Source organism: Tyto alba, unplaced genomic scaffold (assembly GCF_018691265.1).
Source record: "Tyto alba isolate M040663 unplaced genomic scaffold, T.alba_DEE_v4.0 Super-Scaffold_8, whole genome shotgun sequence".
NCBI classification, from domain to species: Eukaryota; Metazoa; Chordata; class Aves; order Strigiformes; family Tytonidae; genus Tyto; species Tyto alba.
In genome coordinates, this window is record NW_024881329.1 from 3,238,143 (window position 1) to 3,254,288 (window position 16,146).

At 54.4% G+C, this 16,146-nt stretch overlaps 2 protein-coding genes across 2 annotated transcripts in view; both read left to right on the top strand.

Moving 5' to 3' along the window:
• The first annotated feature begins 2,751 nt into the window (after positions 1-2,751).
• TNNI2 (troponin I2, fast skeletal type) lies at positions 2,752-8,611 on the top strand. Its single transcript, XM_032984929.2, has 8 exons — positions 2,752-2,833; positions 4,637-4,666; positions 4,842-4,848; positions 6,810-6,851; positions 7,136-7,264; positions 7,661-7,750; positions 7,887-8,063; positions 8,366-8,611. Exons 2-8 carry the CDS (start codon positions 4,659-4,661, stop codon positions 8,462-8,464), a joined length of 552 nt encoding a protein of 183 aa, XP_032840820.1. The 5' UTR covers positions 2,752-2,833; positions 4,637-4,658; the 3' UTR covers positions 8,465-8,611.
• An 810-nt stretch (positions 8,612-9,421) lies between these two features.
• LSP1 (lymphocyte specific protein 1) overlaps positions 9,422-16,146 on the top strand; it is a 51,601-nt gene continuing 44,876 nt past the window's right edge. The window contains exon 1 of the mRNA XM_032984968.2: positions 9,422-9,583. Within this exon, the coding sequence (XP_032840859.1) occupies positions 9,501-9,583 (83 nt within the window). The 5' untranslated portion in view covers positions 9,422-9,500. The remainder of the gene's footprint in view (positions 9,584-16,146) is intronic.

A 16,146-nucleotide genomic window follows, 5' to 3' on the forward strand; every position in this document is an offset into this window, starting at 1 on the left:
GGACGGTGAAGGTGCTCTGGGAATGGTGGGCCATACCCATGGTGCGTTCCTCTAGCATGGGTAGAGGAGAACGAGGGAAGGGAACAAGGTCATCTGATCCACGGGAAAGGTAACCAAGTGTGAACGGTGCGTCCGCTCCCGGCCCCTGTGCAATACCCTCACTCACACCTCATATTCACAGAGCCAAGCACCTTCCTGGAGCTTCCTTATATCTTCCTTGAGTTTTTCTGGAAGGAACTTGTTCATTCATCACTTAAACACACTACTTCCTTTGGAAACCTCTGTCTGTGTTAATGTTAACCATAGCTCCTAACTTTGGGATGGTTTTCTTTTTCTGTTCTTTCTGGTCCTCACTGGGTTTCTTCCTCATGACATTCTAGGTCTGGGGCTTCTTTCTTTTTCTGGGAGAGCTGTCCTGCAGCTTAACCTCTGTGCAAGGCAGCTCCAGGGATAGCCTTATGCAGACTGGGAGGCTCGACCTTCTGCTCACCATCCACTCATTCTGTATCCTACAAACACATCTGTTGGCAGACAAAATTTTGCTCGGTGGGACTTCTTTCTCTGAACTTATTTATTCAACTATTTCAGGCCAACACTTCCCTATTACAAGGTGATAGCCAAAGCCTTGAACTCAGAGCGAATCTCTTTTGCTGTGCTGCATGCCTGGACTCCAGGAGGTTCAGAAAGCCTTCATTCCATGGGGCTGAAAGAAACTCCTTGGGCATGGGGAATTTCTGAATGGAGAACTCCCCAAGTTTTTATCTCTCCACCAAGAGCTGAGCTGCTCTCTGGAGGACTGGTGGGCCAACAGTGGCCGGAATGTGTGTAGCTGCGTAGTGAGCTAAAGAAAATGTCTGTAGAGACTTTGGAAAGAATAATAAAGACTTGATTTAACTCTAGAGTCAAACATGGTGTAGGCAGTTGGCACTGAGAAGAGGAGTGGCTAAGCTGTCCCTGAATGGCTGATTTTGGCTGTTGAGGGTGGCCGCTGTCTGTCTGCAAATGTGCTTGCTTTGGTCTCTGTTTTTTAAATTTACTGAGGAACTGGTTTTAGCTGGGACAAGCAGACATTCCTCCTGCCAGACTGACTATTTTTTGCTGAAGTCCAGGTGGGAGGTGGGTGCTGGGTGCAGTGATGCCTCTACCCATGAGTATTACTCAGCGGCCGCAGCGAGGGATGCTCCTGAGGGCAGAAGCTGCTGGAGTTTAACCTCTCTGTTTCCTAGGTCTGCCTGAGCTGAAGACCCCTGTCTCCATTAGAGCTCAGCATCTGGGGGACGTGGAAGTGCAGGGGGTGGGCGGGGAGGAGGGTTGGATTGGGCGGGTCCTTGGCTCTTCCCAAACCTGGCTCCTTCACTAGGTGCTGACCCACCGCTGTTGCATGGGAGCCCAGATGAGGGCAAAACCAGCCCAAACCTCTGCTGAACTGCCCCCTCGCTGTGCATTCCCAGGAGTCTCACGGTGGATTTGCAAGGGGGTAGCTCAGATCTACAGGCCAGCATACGCTGACACCGAGATGTTTCACTACCCAAACCATCTCCCTCGTGACGTTTCAGAGGGCCAAATCCTGAGCGGACCCAGCCTTGCCCACGCTTAGGGGCTTCTCCCTCCTCCACCTGTTCTGGGGCCAAACGCCTGCAAGACACCAGCCCCATCTCAAGGACTTTGCTCTTCCTTCACTGGCGTCTGCAGCATTACTTGCATGATGCTGAAGGTGGTGAAACAGGAAGCCTGCAGCAGCGGATTTGCTGCTATCTATGTAGCATCTGAGAGGCACCTGGAGAATATTGTCAGGGCCATGTCTGAATCAGCCTAAAAAAACCCCAGCTGAAAGGGAAGGGAGCGCCTGGGCTGGGGGAGGAGGGCAGGAGTTGTTTGGGCTCCTGTCTCCATGGGATCCCCTACACACACACTCTACATGTGCTGTGACTGGGGCTGGTGAATATTTCCAGCTACATTTCCACCTGCCCCTCCTTCAGACCCATGGAGATACGGGTCTGGGTCCCACGGGGGGAATTCCCTTTCTTGCTGGTAGCGTGGGGCTGCTCCCCCCCATGCTCTGCTGCCTCTCCCCAGCCTCCGGGCTGCAATCAGCCTTGGGGCTGCCCGCAGCTGCTCCACCGGCTTGTTTTCTACAAAAATCTGAGTTGCGTTGAAATATTTCACGCAGGGAGGAGCTGCAAATGCTTCCCGTGTGGTAAGCGGGGTTTAAAAGAGCATGCTAGCGGTGCATTGCTCTTGCACATGCTATTGGGGGTGGATTGTGGGGTGTAGGCTCTTTCCCTTCTTCATTCTTCAAGGGCAGAGCTGCTCCCAAGCCCTTGGAGGCGAACGGAGCCATGCCCTTGTCCATGGATAAGTCTCCCAAGGGAAATTTTATTAGAGGCCTTGCAGCTGGATGGCTCTGTGCGGGGAGCCTGGGCTCCCCGCAACCTTGAAGCCACATCTAGTGTGGGTGGTTGGTGGGAGGAAGAGGGAGAGGAAGGCTCCCTCCTCGGCACTCCGGAGGAAAAGCACCTCCCCGGCTCCTCCGGGGTGGCTCCGCTTGCTGGGAGAAGATGTCCTCCCCCTCCCCACCCCTCCGTCCCATCCCCGGTGGCTGCCCTCTCCTCCGGGGCTGCCTGCCTGGCCTGCCCCAGCCAAGGGAGGTGCACAAGAGACTCTTGCACATCATTGGTCTGAGAAGGCCTCCATGCCCTTAAAGAGAAGGTGGATTTTCTGCTGAGCCACCCGAGAAGCCCTTTTATACCTCCTTACTCAGCCAGCTGCCTGCAGCTCGCCAGTCCGTCCTGTCCGGCCAGCAGGACTCTCTGATTTTCTCCTCCAGACTTGGGTGAGCCATTTTGCATGTCTCTTAATGACCCAGTTTGCTGTTAGAGGGCGATGGGGGGAGCAGATTCACTCACCTGCGTTTTAGGGAGATAAATACCAGGTGGGAGGGACCTGCTGGGAGAAACGGGGGTGCTAATAAAACCTTCTCCATCCTTTGCCTGTTGGAGGGGATCTGTGCATTGGAAAGTCTTCCTCTGTCCTTTCCAGCGACCTTCTTTCTCTTTGGTTTCATGCCTTCCTCTCCCTTGGTGGGTTCTGCTTTCTGGCTTGAGTGGGGGAGGGCAAGCAGAGCCGCAGGCTCCCTGGCCCTGACCTCCCCAGGGCCGCAGGACGCGGGATCCTCGCCTGCGGCAACTCGGCGATGCTCCCTCCTTACACCCCTTCCTCCAGCTCCCATCCCGGTCCTTGCAGTGCCTTCCTCCCCCAAAACCACCCCCGGACAGGGACCGACATCCAAATTTACACCGTGTTTCCCCTCTCCCCCCCGCCCCCCCCCCCCCCCCCCCCTCCAGAACAGGTGATTTAAAGCCCACGTTGCAGGCAGCGAGCCGCAGCCTGGCGTCGTCCCCTCGCTTCCTCGGCGCTGCTGCCGCCGCAGTGGGTGCGTGCGCGCGTGGGGCAGGGGTGTAAGTAAAAATAGCTGGCGTTCCTCGGCCGCCCCGTCCCTCAGCTGTAGCCCGGCCACCTGCGGTGGCTTTTGCTTCGCATCGCCCCGACCTCCCTGAGTCACGGGGGCTGGCACTGGGGAAAGGCTGCCGTCCGAGGAGACAGCTGCAGCTCCTTCTGCAGCTCCCTGACCATTTTTAGAAGCACTTTTCCCCCCTCCTCCCCATAGCAATGTGATGGGCCTGCACATTTTCCAGGATAAAGTTTCCTTGGCCCTACAAGCTGTGCCTCCTCCCTCGGGCATGAGCCCCCGTTAACACTTCACCTGCCAACAGAGCCTCCCAGGTCTGTGACCTGGAGCGTTTTGGGGGCTTGCCAGATCTGCAAAGGAGTAGCTTAGTTTGGGCTTGGCCGACACTCCTGCATCCTTCCATTAGGAGGTACAAGCAGGAGATATTGCTCTGCTAGAAGAGTAAAATTCTATTTACAAGGAAATAATTTACAGCAAAACAAAGGTGCTCTTCCATCTCTTCTCTAATAAGCTGCATCACACCTGTCAAATTCCCACTTCGTGGTAATGCAAGGAATTGTCTGGGGAAACTCTTTGTGCCTTTACCAACTCAGCAACAGCTTTCAACCCCGTCATCTGTGCTGAGGTTGTTGCAACAGGCTCCCCTGCCCCACGCAATGGGTGCACATACTGGCAGCAGCAACCCCTGAAGCCCTTCCTTGTCACCTGGGGTGACAGCCAACCCTCTGCCGGCTTTGGGGGTATTTCTTGTTCATGAAGTGGGGCAAGACTGCCTGGCAAAGTAAAACAGTAAACTGAAAGTAGCTTTTTCCTCTTCTTCCTTCATTGCATGAAGTGGTTTCCTGGGGGGTCAAACAAGAGACATACCTGCAGGAATTACTGTCACAAATCTCTCTTCTTCTGGCCCAGTATCATTTGGTCTGGTCCAGAAGTCCCCTGATGCTGAGGTTTGTGTGGCTGTGAGTAGGCCTGTGTTTGGCTCTCATCCACAAACAGCAGCCTAGTTCCCTATATGACAAAAATTTGGAGAAGTTGGGAAATAAGAGCAAACCTGTTCCCCTTTTTTTTTTTTTTTTTTTCTAGAGGAATCTTACTTTGTTTTTAAACTCAAGAAAGTCACCAGCAGCATGAATAATTGTCAACCTTTTTTCTTGGTTTTCACTGCAGGCTCACAACCATCTAAAGCAAGATGTCTGAGTAAGTTCCCATTTTTCTGCCTCTAATACGTTGTTGGCATTTAAAAACTTTTGTTCAACTGCCAACTTTTTATGCTTGTTAAGATTCCTCTGCTTGTTTCTAATTAGGATGCTAACTGCCTTTTTCTCCCCTTTCTTTTCCTTCCCTCCCTTCTCCATCTGCTCTTCCTGAACAGTGATGAGGTAAGTGTGTCTTCCTGGGCTTTTTCCTTTCGCGATGCTCATGGCATCAATCCTGGATTCACCATTCCTCCTTAGGAAAAGCAGCTGCTGGGGGTGTGTGTGTGGAGGAATGGTTCATGGCAAGGCCTTCTTGCTGACTCCTCCTGGTAAAGATGGCAAGGAGAAGAAAAATCCCTTTGGAAGGTCTTTTCTGCCTCCTGGCTTGGAGTTAGATGCTTTTTTTTCCCCTCCTTTCCTGCTTCCCCAGCCAGCCACGAGATGGTGCTGGGAAGGCTGTGGTCCAGAGCTGCCTCTCCTCCGTCACCCATCTACCACCCAGCCCTTGGCCGAGCATCCTCTCGTCCTTCCCCACACCTGGTCCCTCATTTTCCGCCCACCGAGCACTGCCAAAACGCTTCTCAAAGGCAATCTAGGGAGACCCGGATCCAGGGGGAGCATGAGCATCCTTAGCAAGTTCTGCCTGGCTTCTGGCAGAGCTGGAACGGGGCTGGGCTCGAAGCCTGGGGGATGGCTGGGGAAACGCAGGGGAAGGTGTTGGGAGGGTCGTGCATGGCTTTGTCACTCCTTATCTCCTCTTAGCAAGCTGCTCCATCCTTCATCTCTGCTTGGAATCTCCCCCGAAGTCCAAAACACCACAAGCTCAAGCTTGTCCTCAGTGAGAGAAAAGAGGATTTCAGGGACACATAGAAACCCCACAATATGGTGCTGATGTTCAACAGGTGCTTTTATTCCCCGTCAAACCCAGTGCCCCCAGAAAAGGCTGGGAGAGCACTCTCTGCTAAGGTACCAGTTTTCAGATGGAGAACAAGCCCTGGGCTCACAGTGCTCAAGGGATCTGCTCTGTCACGGCCCACGCCTGGATTCGTACGAGCAAAATCCTGCCTGTTAATGGTGCACTGCATCTCCGAGCTGGATGCCTTACCTCTGCAGAGCCCTCCAGCCCTGTCAGGAGAGCCTTAGCACCATTTTCATATGCAAAACATGTCAGATTTTGTTACATTTCGCCCTGCAGATCCTTATCCACTTCCTCCTCTATGCAGCGTAGACTCACACCCAAATGCTGCTTTCTACTCCCCCACGAGGGCACATCAGATGTCAGGGTGTGTTTCCCCTGCACCACCAACACTCAGCCTTGCTCGGTCTTCTGGGCAAAATGCTGAGGAAACAGCTGCAATGCAGCGGCACATCAAAGCTGTGGCTTCTTTTGTAAATAGACTTGTTGTTGCTGTTCCAGCACATCACGGGTACAGAAGGGAAGGCTTGGTCTTCCAGGGTCCCCAAGTTATTTCTTACCTGGCATTCCAAGGAAGGGGGAGCTGTTTTGCATCTTGCAACCGCAGCCTCGTGGGCCTCCATCTCTCCTGGCCAGAGCAGCCTCCAGGCCAGCAGACTCTGTAGTCGTGTCTGTTCTCCAGCTGTGATAAACCCCCCTTCAGCATCACCTGCACTGGGTCTTTTCAGCTCCAGGAAATTATACAGCCTTCATGTTTTCACCTGCCTGGCTGTCCTTCTCACTGGGTGTGCCATGAACTGCTCAGAATAACATTCCATAGCTCCCGAGTGCCCAGGGGCATCGGGGCCGTTAGCTTGACTGCAAAGCAAAACACATGTCTGAGCAAAGAGGAAATTAGAGAAAAGGCTGAAAGTCCCAAGAAGCCAAGCTGGAAGTCATATTTTATATGCATATCTTCAAGTTCGTCACCCTCGTTATCTTTTCCTGAGGCACGTCGTAGGTTTTAGCTACCCGAGGTTGGCAAAGCTGGGCTCGGCAGGGAGCCTCTTCTTTGAGTGCCGTTGGTTTGGGGACCAACTGTGTGGTCAAGCCATCCATCCCAGCTGGAGCCAGCTCCCTGCCAGGGCTGCAGGTCCTCGGTGGACTGGGGGGCTTCATGGGGAAGGGGCGGCGGAAAGGGGAATGGCCACCTGATAACCTGCTTTTCTCTCGTTCCTCCCACTTGCAGAAAAAAAGGAGGGCAGCCACTGCCCGTCGGCAGCACCTGAAGGTACGTGGCACTGCTGGGGCTGGGGGAGGTGTGTCCCGACCATCCCATCACCCATCCCTGCTCTCGGCACTCTCCCTGCTGGGGGAGACCACCATGCACAACATGCGGCCCCCCCCCACCCCACTCCTTACTGGGTCCCCACAGTATCCCTTGCTTGGAGATGCTGGTATTGATGGGGAGCTCCCCAAGCTGCCTCTCCATCAGGCTCTCCCTCCCTTGCCGACCCCTCCTTCCCTCCTCCCTTGCCTCCACCCCGTGCTGACCATCCTCCTGCTGCCTTCCAGAGTGCTATGCTCCAGCTAGCTGCCACCGAAATAGAAAGAGAAGCAGCTGCTAAAGAAGTGGAAAAGCAAAACTACCTGGCAGAACATTGCCCTCCTCTGTCCCTCCCTGGATCCATGCAGGAACTTCAGGTAAAGGCTTCTTTAACCTTTTCACTGTGCTGAAGCAGAAAGGATTTGGCTCCATCAGTCAGCCTGGTGGGTCTAGATTGGCCTTCCCATCTTGACCCCCTTCTCGTCTGTGGGTGCCCTGGAGCTGGCTGGATGTGGAACTGGCTTGAGAGGCAGCTGGGGTCTCTCCTCAAAAACAAAGGGGTCTGGCTGGCAGGAAAGCTGTGTTACCAATGATGCGTTGAGGCAGTATTTGCGATAAACCAGGAGCATGGAGGCCAGGAGCTGGCCTGCAAGCCACCCTTTGCCATCTGGTTTTGACCCCATCTGGTCTTCTGGACTGAAGTCTTTCAGAGCCAGAGTGGTCAGGAGAGAAGAATCACGTGTGTCGACAGCCCCCTCTGCTTTTCCTTCCAGGACCTGTGCAAAAAGCTTCATGCCAAGATAGAGTCAGTGGATGAGGAGAGGTATGACACAGAGGTGAAGCTACAGAAGACTAACAAGGAGGTGAGTTTCCCCCCGAGCCATCCTTCAGGAGAGTCTCCAGCCCACCCTTCGTTCCTGCCCACGCCGCTTGGGTCCGTCTCACGAAACCCATGCCCTGCTCTCTCTCTGCTCCCCTCCCTATTTCACCCCCCCGCAGCTGGAAGACTTGAGCCAGAAGCTCTTTGACCTGCGGGGCAAGTTCAAGAGGCCGCCCCTGCGCAGGGTGCGCATGTCTGCCGACGCGATGCTGCGGGCTCTGCTGGGCTCCAAGCACAAGGTCTGCATGGACCTCCGAGCCAACCTGAAGCAAGTTAAGAAGGAGGACACCGAGAAGGTACTCCTTCCCTCTCCTTTGTGCCCGTCCAGCAGTTGGCCCCTGTTTTTTGGGGCTCGTGCCTCCCTGAGTGATGGACAGGGTTGAGCGTGAGCCTTTCTCCATAATGTTCTTCCTGCTCGGTATTTCCTCCTCTGGGCACCCATGATGCTAAAAAAGAAGGGTCCACCCCACAAAGACTTACAACATGGGTGGAATTGGGTTCCTCTAGCTGACGTGGGTGGACAAATGAAGGGCCCTGCCCGGGTGGGTTCTCACCCTGGGGGACGCTACTCCCACCCACGCACCCATCCCTCCCCCAGGAAAAGGATCTCCGCGATGTCGGTGACTGGAGGAAGAACATCGAGGAGAAGTCCGGCATGGAGGGCAGGAAGAAGATGTTTGAAGCTGGCGAGTCCTAAGCACCTGCTTATACACACCCGTCCCCCGCTCCCTCCTGTCCCCACCGTCCCCCCAGGCTCAAGGGCACTGACTGGGTGCTGTTTCTCTCTGGTTTAGCAAAAAAGCTGCGTCCTGACAGCAGCGGTGTAAATAAAGCTTCGGTGGGAGCGGCGGGTGTTGCCTGCCTGGGGGGCCGGACCCCAACTTGTGCCGTGGTGTCAGCAGGGCCTGCCCCTGCCGTGGGGGGTCCTGGTGGGGACGAGGAGGCTTTGGTGAGGATCTTGCTGTGGGGATGGGACAACCCTCTGCTGTTGGTCTCCCTCCGAAGCTTGGGGGGGGGGGGGGGGGGCTCATCCCCCTCATTGCCGGCGAGGGAAGGGCGACGCCGTGCCACCGCGCTCTGCTGGCATCCTCCACCAGACCGTACAGCCGGCTCCTGGCCACGTCCTTCACCCGTGGTGAAGAGGCAGAGAGCCCAAGCCCCAGGAGGGGTTGCAGAACCTCCACCCACGGCGGCAGCAGGAAGCCGTGGGGAAGGAGCAGAGCTGGGAAGGGAGGCCAGGGGTGATGGCTGCAGGGCAGAAGCAGACCCGTCGGCTCCAGCGGGCTTGGAGAGCTGCGAAGCCAGGACAGCCCGGGGAAGCTCCCACGGCAGCACCCTGGTACTGGGGCACAGTAGGGTGCTGTGGGTCAGAGATGCCGGCTGTCCCCAAAGCGGCATGGGCCTCTGGGGGAGCGGCAGGTCACTCCTCTCCCTGCCATGGTGGGGATGTCCGTGCCCCCTGCTTTCCTCCTGGGTTAGCCCAGCACTTCCCGTTTTCGCACCGCCAGCGGAGGCGAAACCTTAAAATAATCCCAACAGTTTAAAAAAAAAAAAAAAAAAAAAAACAAAACCCCAAATTTGCCTTCCCTCTGCCCCTCTCCCATCCCCCCAAACCCTCAGCCCATGAAGTTTCCGGCACAGCTCACTTCTGCTGAGCACAGGAAAAGCAAAACGGCGGCAGCACCCTCGCTCCGGAGCTGTCTGTGGGGCTGTCACACCGGCTGGGGGAGAAGATGTCAGACTCGGAGGGGTGCCAGAAGGAGGGTGCGGAAGGTGTGAGCCAAGTGGAAGATGAATCTCCTGGGGAGAGCCAGAGGTGAGGCCTGGGGACCCGCTACCCCAACGCCATGGCTGCCTCCCAGTCCTGGGAAACTGGGAGGCTGGGAAACTGGGAAGGGTGATTGTGGGAAAGGAAGATGCACAGCCCAGATGATGATGACCCACGAGTCTGAAACGGGTCAGGTGCTCGGTCAGGCTTTTGACAAGCTCCTCCAGCTGGGGAGAGACTTAGGCTTCCTAAAGGTCTCATCTTTGAACTTCAGAGCCCTTGCGAGGGTGTCGATCGGGTGGGGAACCGCAGCTCTAACAGCAGGCAAGCTCAGCGAGGGGTCTGGCAACCCAGACCTGCTCTGCAGCTGAAGTCAGCCCCATCTTTAAGACCAGGGGGTGGAGATCAGCAGCCTCCTCTCCTTGCAGCAATCGCGGGGCACATCTGATTTCTTGCTCTGTCCCCTACGTCTCTAACCAAATTAACCTGGCAACGTTTCAGGCTAGTTGCTGTAAGGTTATACATCTCCCTGTGCCTCCACTCTGCTTCGCTGCTTTATCAGCAGATTGTAAAATTGGGGGTCTGTTTGCTCCAGTGCAGACAGCTTTCTACAGGGGTTAAAAGAAGACAGATCAGTAGGAGAGACCACATCTGTCTCTGGTGGAGGCAGACAGAGATAAGCTCGGTGGAGGTATATCGCCCAGAAGTACTTGGATTTGGACTGGATTCAAGATGAGCATCCAGAGAGCTTGGGGGGTTGCCTGATTTTTCACCTCCAGCTTCAAAGCTTGCATTAGCATTTCTCCCCAAGGCTTCTGAAAACCAGCGCAGTTAATGTTGATAGGAAAAAAAAAAAAAAACAACCCTTGAGTGACAATGAGAGGAGAAAGGTGTGTCATCTCCTGTCACTAATGGCTGCAGTAAGTGTTTTGGCTGACACCTGACAGCAATTAGCCTTGGCTGAAGACTTGACTGGGAGCTTCAAAAGGTGCGGCAAGGCTCTGCCTGTGACTCTCTGGTGAAGCAAAGGGGAAGCTGGGGGAGCACAGGGGTTTCTCAGCATGATCTAGGTGATTCCCAGCATCGCTCCAGCCCGGCTGTGCCTCTGCCACAGGCTCAGCTCATCCTTGCAGGGGCAAGGAGCAGGTGCTGGGGGTGGCCCAAGGCAACCGAGCCTTCCTGCTCCCCGCTTGCTGCAGCGGGCGCAGGTATGTGGGCGCAGCCAGGGCCCGTGGCGGGGGCCCCTGTCAGGCAGGGTCAGCTTGTTCCCTTCTCTGTTTCTTGCCAGAGTTTCGGCTAAGTCAGAGGCTGGCTGGAGGAGTCTGTTCTGTAGTGCTCCAACTCTTATAGCCTTTAGAAATACATTTTAAAACTGTGTTTGTGAATATTGATGGCAAGGTGGCACATCCCTTCCTCCCTAGCTGCATTTTAGAATTTTAACGAAATACAAAGCTTGATGTCAAAAGTAATGAGCAAAAATAACTTCCTTTTTGTTTTTAAAATAAGGAGAATTACTTTCCCTCCCAATTTATGTAATAGTTTCATGTGCAGCTCTAAACTTCTTCTGCTTTTTCTTGCGCTGGTTAAGCGCTTGCTAGGCTCTGGTGATTTCCACTCCCAAAATGGAGGAAGGAAGTGTTTACTCACTGTTTGGGACTAACTTTTCTGACCCTGTGGTTAGCTCAGCTCTCTGATCTCCTCTCCTTGAGGACAAAGATCTTTTCAAGGTGACCAGTGTATGGACGGAGTCGGGACAGTGCTCCTAAAACAGCTTAAAGCACGTTGGAGGTATGAGCAGTGAGTCTTGTGATGGAGCTGCCAGGAAAGTAAATCCCAAGGCTCCCTGGTGTAAATGCACAGTGAGGAGATGGGGGGAGAAAAAAATGGTACTGGGTTTGCTTAAACAATGAACCTTATCTATTTATCTGTGCCTAATGTATATGGAAGAAGAGCTTACATTACAAAAGTCCTAGAAATTCTAACTTGGGCGTAGGTTACTCTGTTTCCCAGTACAAATGGGGACATGCTGGCAAAGTCTTCCTGATGCCAGTGTAACACCACCTAAACTGAGCTGGTATTATGTTCTCTTTCATGAACTGGAATTGCCACAGTGGTGTGAGCCTGCTGTGAAGCCCTGACACAAGAGGCGAGAAGCTGGCGGGGAGGCTCGTGACGGCAGGAGGCTGGGAGCCCGAGGTGTGGGGGAAGCCAGGGTTAGATAACCCGGTATGTACTGGGTCTGTTACTGGGAGCACTCTCCACAAAGCTCCGGAGGCTCCAGGTAGCCCCCGGCCTCAGCTGCTGTGCACATCGCCACAGCTCGGGCTCTGCTCTGCAGCATGTTTGCACCCGAGCAGCAGCACAGCTCCTGAGGCAGGTTTCCCTTCCCTCTGGGGTCTGAGGCGAGAGATTGGCTTCTCCCAAATTCTCCCGTCTCCTTCCTTCTGGGGCTTCCCACCCCGTGAGCTGCAGGAGCCAGCCCATGTATGGTCACCACCCGGGGACAGGCTCCGCTGCGCTAGCAAGCCCCGGGCTTTTCTTTGCCGTGTCTATCCCCAGCTGTCCTGAATTCTCCAGATCCCCAGAGGAGTCTCGAGGGTCCTTGCTAGAATGACTGCTGTTGCTAAGTATACCCATGGTTGGAAGGAGGTTGTCTGGGAAAACCGATCCGTGGAGAGTCTTTGGAACCCTCGGCACACCGGATTCCTTGGGGGGAGGGATGGAGGGTTGGCTGATCCCTGCTCAGGAGTAACTGGTCACAGTTTGACTCAGCTGGGCTCATTAAAGTGGAAAAATAGTAGGGAAATGAACAGGGGAGGGCCGGATGGATAATCGAATGAAGCTGGGCAATACTTTAGTGTTCCCAAATTGGATAGAGGTGCTCTGGTAGTGGCACTAGAGGTAAAGAACTCTCTCTAATTATAGGGAAGTATTAGGTGCCTTCACTGTCTCTTTCTTCCTGAAAAAAAAAAAAAACAAAACAACCAAACCAAACAAATAAACAAGCCCCCCCCCCCAAAAAAAACCAAAAAACCCAAAACCAACCAAACAAAAAACCTCAACCAAACAAAAAAACCCAAAACCAAACAAAACCAAAAACACACACACAAAAAACCCCAAACAAAACAAACAAACAAACAAAAAAAAAAACAAAACCCCACCTTGACATGCCTTTCCTCTCAACTAACTTTGCAATGTAAAGTTATGGGTTTGGAGGTGTGTGTGTGTGTTAAAGCAGGGAATTGCCCAGCAGCTTTTAATAGAATTTTACTTTTTTTAAACCACAGAAGACTCTCTGCTGGCTGGCGGACTGACTGTTTTAAAGATCTTGGGGTGAAGTCTGGCTCTGAAGCTGGTGGGAACCCCTTGCCTGTGGATTCTGGGGAGACGTGGCTGTGGGGAAGGCTGGGCTGGCTGTCCCCGGGACCATCCTGGGGGCTGCTAAGAGGAGGTTTTGCCAGACCAGCATTGCTGGGGTGGGGTGAAAAAAGCATTTCTGCTGGCTGAGGTGGTGCTGGGGCTCCTGCTCCTCTGGAGGAGGGTGTGCAGAGGGACAGTCCAGCCTGCACCCCTGGGGCACCCAACCCCTCTGGCTGTGGGGGCCCAGGCATCCCCTGGCCGCACCCCGTGAAGGGGTGAGCTCTGCTCGGCACGTTTCATCCAACAGCACTGACAAATCTGCAGTGATGGGGAAAGCAGAGATGTCCAGGCAGAGTTTTAGGGCATGGCAGGGCTTTACCATTTACACGGAGCAGACAGGCATCCCCCAGGTTGGAAATGTCCCCAAGGGAGCGCTGCTGTGAGGGGATGCGATGGCACTTTGGGACAGGGTGGGGTCCTGGCCTTGGCACAGCTCAGGGGCTGTTTTCAGCCGTGCTGCCCAGGCGGGTTAAGCTGCGTGGGCTTTCCCAGGGTTGCTGTAGCTGAAACAGGCCGAGTGCTGCTCCATGGGCGCAGCCGAGTTCGGCACCGAGGTGTGCAGAGGGCTGGTCAGGGAAAGTGGGAGGAAAGGGATTTTCTTCTACTTCCCTGGCCTGGGCATCCTCCCTGGACATGTGGGTTTTGTATGGTGTGCTGCTTCAGGGAGTTTCAGGCCTTTCCCAGAATCTGAAAGCCCTTTTCCTCGCAGTCACTGGAAGGGTAGAAGGTATCACAGCTGGCTCTGTGGCGGCAAAGTGATTAACCTCCGCGTGCCCTGGGGATCCTGGGCCCCTCTGCTCTGACCCGCACTGACCCCACTAACCCAGCCCTGGCCAATGCTCTGCCTGCATCCCCCCCTTTGCATCCATCACCCCCGTGACCCATGCGGCAGCTCAGTGGGCTCCTTGCTGCCTCGGTGCTCTCTGCAGAGTTGGGCTTGCTCCCAGCTAGGCACTCATCCAGCCTGGCTGCTGTCTCTGTCAGGACACTGACTTACATCTGGCTGGGAGGTGCTCCGAGGCCTCATCAGTGCCATGATTTCACTGAGAACAGCTTGCTTTGGGGGGGTGGTGTTCAAGTCCTGGCCTGAAGAATGGTGTTGCTCAGGCTCCAGGGGGGATTGGTGGCAGTCGGGCTCCTGCGATTGTAATCCGGCTCCGACTGACAGTGCAAACCTGCTCCGGTCCTCAGGGAAACACCACAAGGATTTGCTGCTCTCACTCCATCCTCCGCGTGCAGCCCTCCTGGTACCATCCAGCTACACGAACCTGTCTGGGAAGGATGAAAGACGGTGCCCGCTTACGGGCGAGGGAGGGCTCTGCTCTGCCCAAGGCAACGCCCAGCTCATGCAGCAGCTTTGACTTCCCGTAGCTGCAGCTCCTGTTCCCTTAATATGAATCTGACAAACTCCTCGTCTGGCTGAGCCTTTGGGCTCACTGAGGAGGTGCTTTGGCATCCTTCGAAGCCAAATGCACGGGGAACGGGTTCTCATGGGATGGTTCACTTCTCAAGCGCTTCATAAGGAGAAACCTTGGGGCTGTACATCAATGAAAGGAAGATACAGGGGTGTATTTGTATGAGAGGGACTCAGGGGCCTCTTTACCCAGGTTTTGCTCTGGATCATGGTCATCTGGTATATGGGGCAAAAATATGTCCTAGGAAGTTCTGCGCATGCTGGGAAGGCAGCTGCCCTGCATGGCATCACTGCAGGACGGTCGGTACTAGAGCAGCACCTACGGTGCCCAGCCAAGGTCGGGGTGTCACTGTGGTGGGTGCTCTGTGGCTATTCCAATGGCCTACTGCCTCAGGGCAAAGAGGACAGGTTTTCTCCACTGCAAGGCTGAGGTTGGGATGTTTAGGAAGGGCAAGAGGTGCCCTAACTGTAGGACTCGCCTGCTGTGGATCGGGTACCGAGAAGAGGTGGTTTCCTATTGGACCTGTGTGACATCTGCCAGGCCTTGGCCGGTATCTTATGTAACCCAAGCCATCCTCAGTGGCACCTGACACCTATGTTTAGGCACCTGATTTGCTCCCTGATTTCCCAATATCACCTAGGAAGCACAGGCCACTGCTGAGATTTGAGCCAAGATCTCCTGAGGCTTGGCCGGGTATCTCGCCATACTCAGCCCGTCGGGGTGGGCCACAGAGGCTCAGTCATGAACGGGTTAACCAGCCCCGCTTGGAACCCGTGTGTGTTTTCCTCGCCAGTGTATCCATCCTAACACACACCAGATGTGTGAGGCAGCCGCTGGAGTGTCTTAATCCCAGGTTTCGGCACTCGGAGTTGTCTTTCTCCCGGGCAGGTCGGCAGCGGCTTTCCGGGGGCTCCGCCACTGCTCGTGCCATGCCTGAGCAGGGAGGCTGGCAGCCCCATCCTCTGCAGGAGAATTTGCAGCAAGGTGGGACGAAACATCTTCTGTTATTTGCTGCTTTAAAGAAGTCACTTCTGGGATGGGCTGCTGGGGCTGGCAGCGGAGCTGATGCTGATTGCTAGCTCCTTCTTGAGTCATAGGGGGTGAGTGTTAAACCCAGGAGCTACTTGGGTGCACCCTGACTCAAAGGAGCAGCGGTGGCTCATACCAGCCTGGTGTGTTTGGTAACTGTCCAGGGAATACATGGGTAAAGAGGAAAATAACATGAGCAAACCCAGCTGGATTTAGACATGAATAGAAATGGCAGTCGGTGGGCTTCTATTACTAGCTTGGTTGGTGACTTGCACCCAGTGGTCTAAAACCTTGGGGTCACCTGGGAGCAACTGGTCTGAGATGTGCAAGACGTGGTTTGTTTGGAGCTCGCTTTATTGGGATTTCTTTTGCTATTGCACAGACCTGTAGGCCCAAATGATTTTGTTAGCATACGTCGGCACCATCCCACCGTCTGCCATAAAGCTGTGCCAGTTTGCATCAGCTGCAGGTCTTTGGTTCTTTTGCTTACATGCTCATTTTGAAAATAGATCCTTTGCTAGGGATTAATTCTGCATTACCAAGAAGCCTTCCTCCCAGCTCTAGGCTGCTTGCTGCAGCTAGAGAGACAGTATGTGCAATGCCTTTTATCAAGTCCTTGCCAGACAGTTTGGAAAATATGATCTCTTCTTCTGTGCTTGTGCATGCATGTGCTTTTCTGCTGCAAAAGCAGTTTCTTCTCCAGTGAAAGCTTGCTTCAGAGCCATTAGCATCGACAAATCCTGAACT

Excerpts from the sequence above, each read along its gene's own strand:
- TNNI2 (XM_032984929.2), top strand. Across the intron at positions 7,751-7,886 it reads TACAGAAGACTAACAAGGAG|CTGGAAGACTTGAGCCAGAA; the intron begins GTGAGTTTCCCC and ends ACCCCCCCGCAG. Across the intron at positions 8,064-8,365 it reads AGAAGGAGGACACCGAGAAG|GAAAAGGATCTCCGCGATGT; the intron begins GTACTCCTTCCC and ends TCCCTCCCCCAG.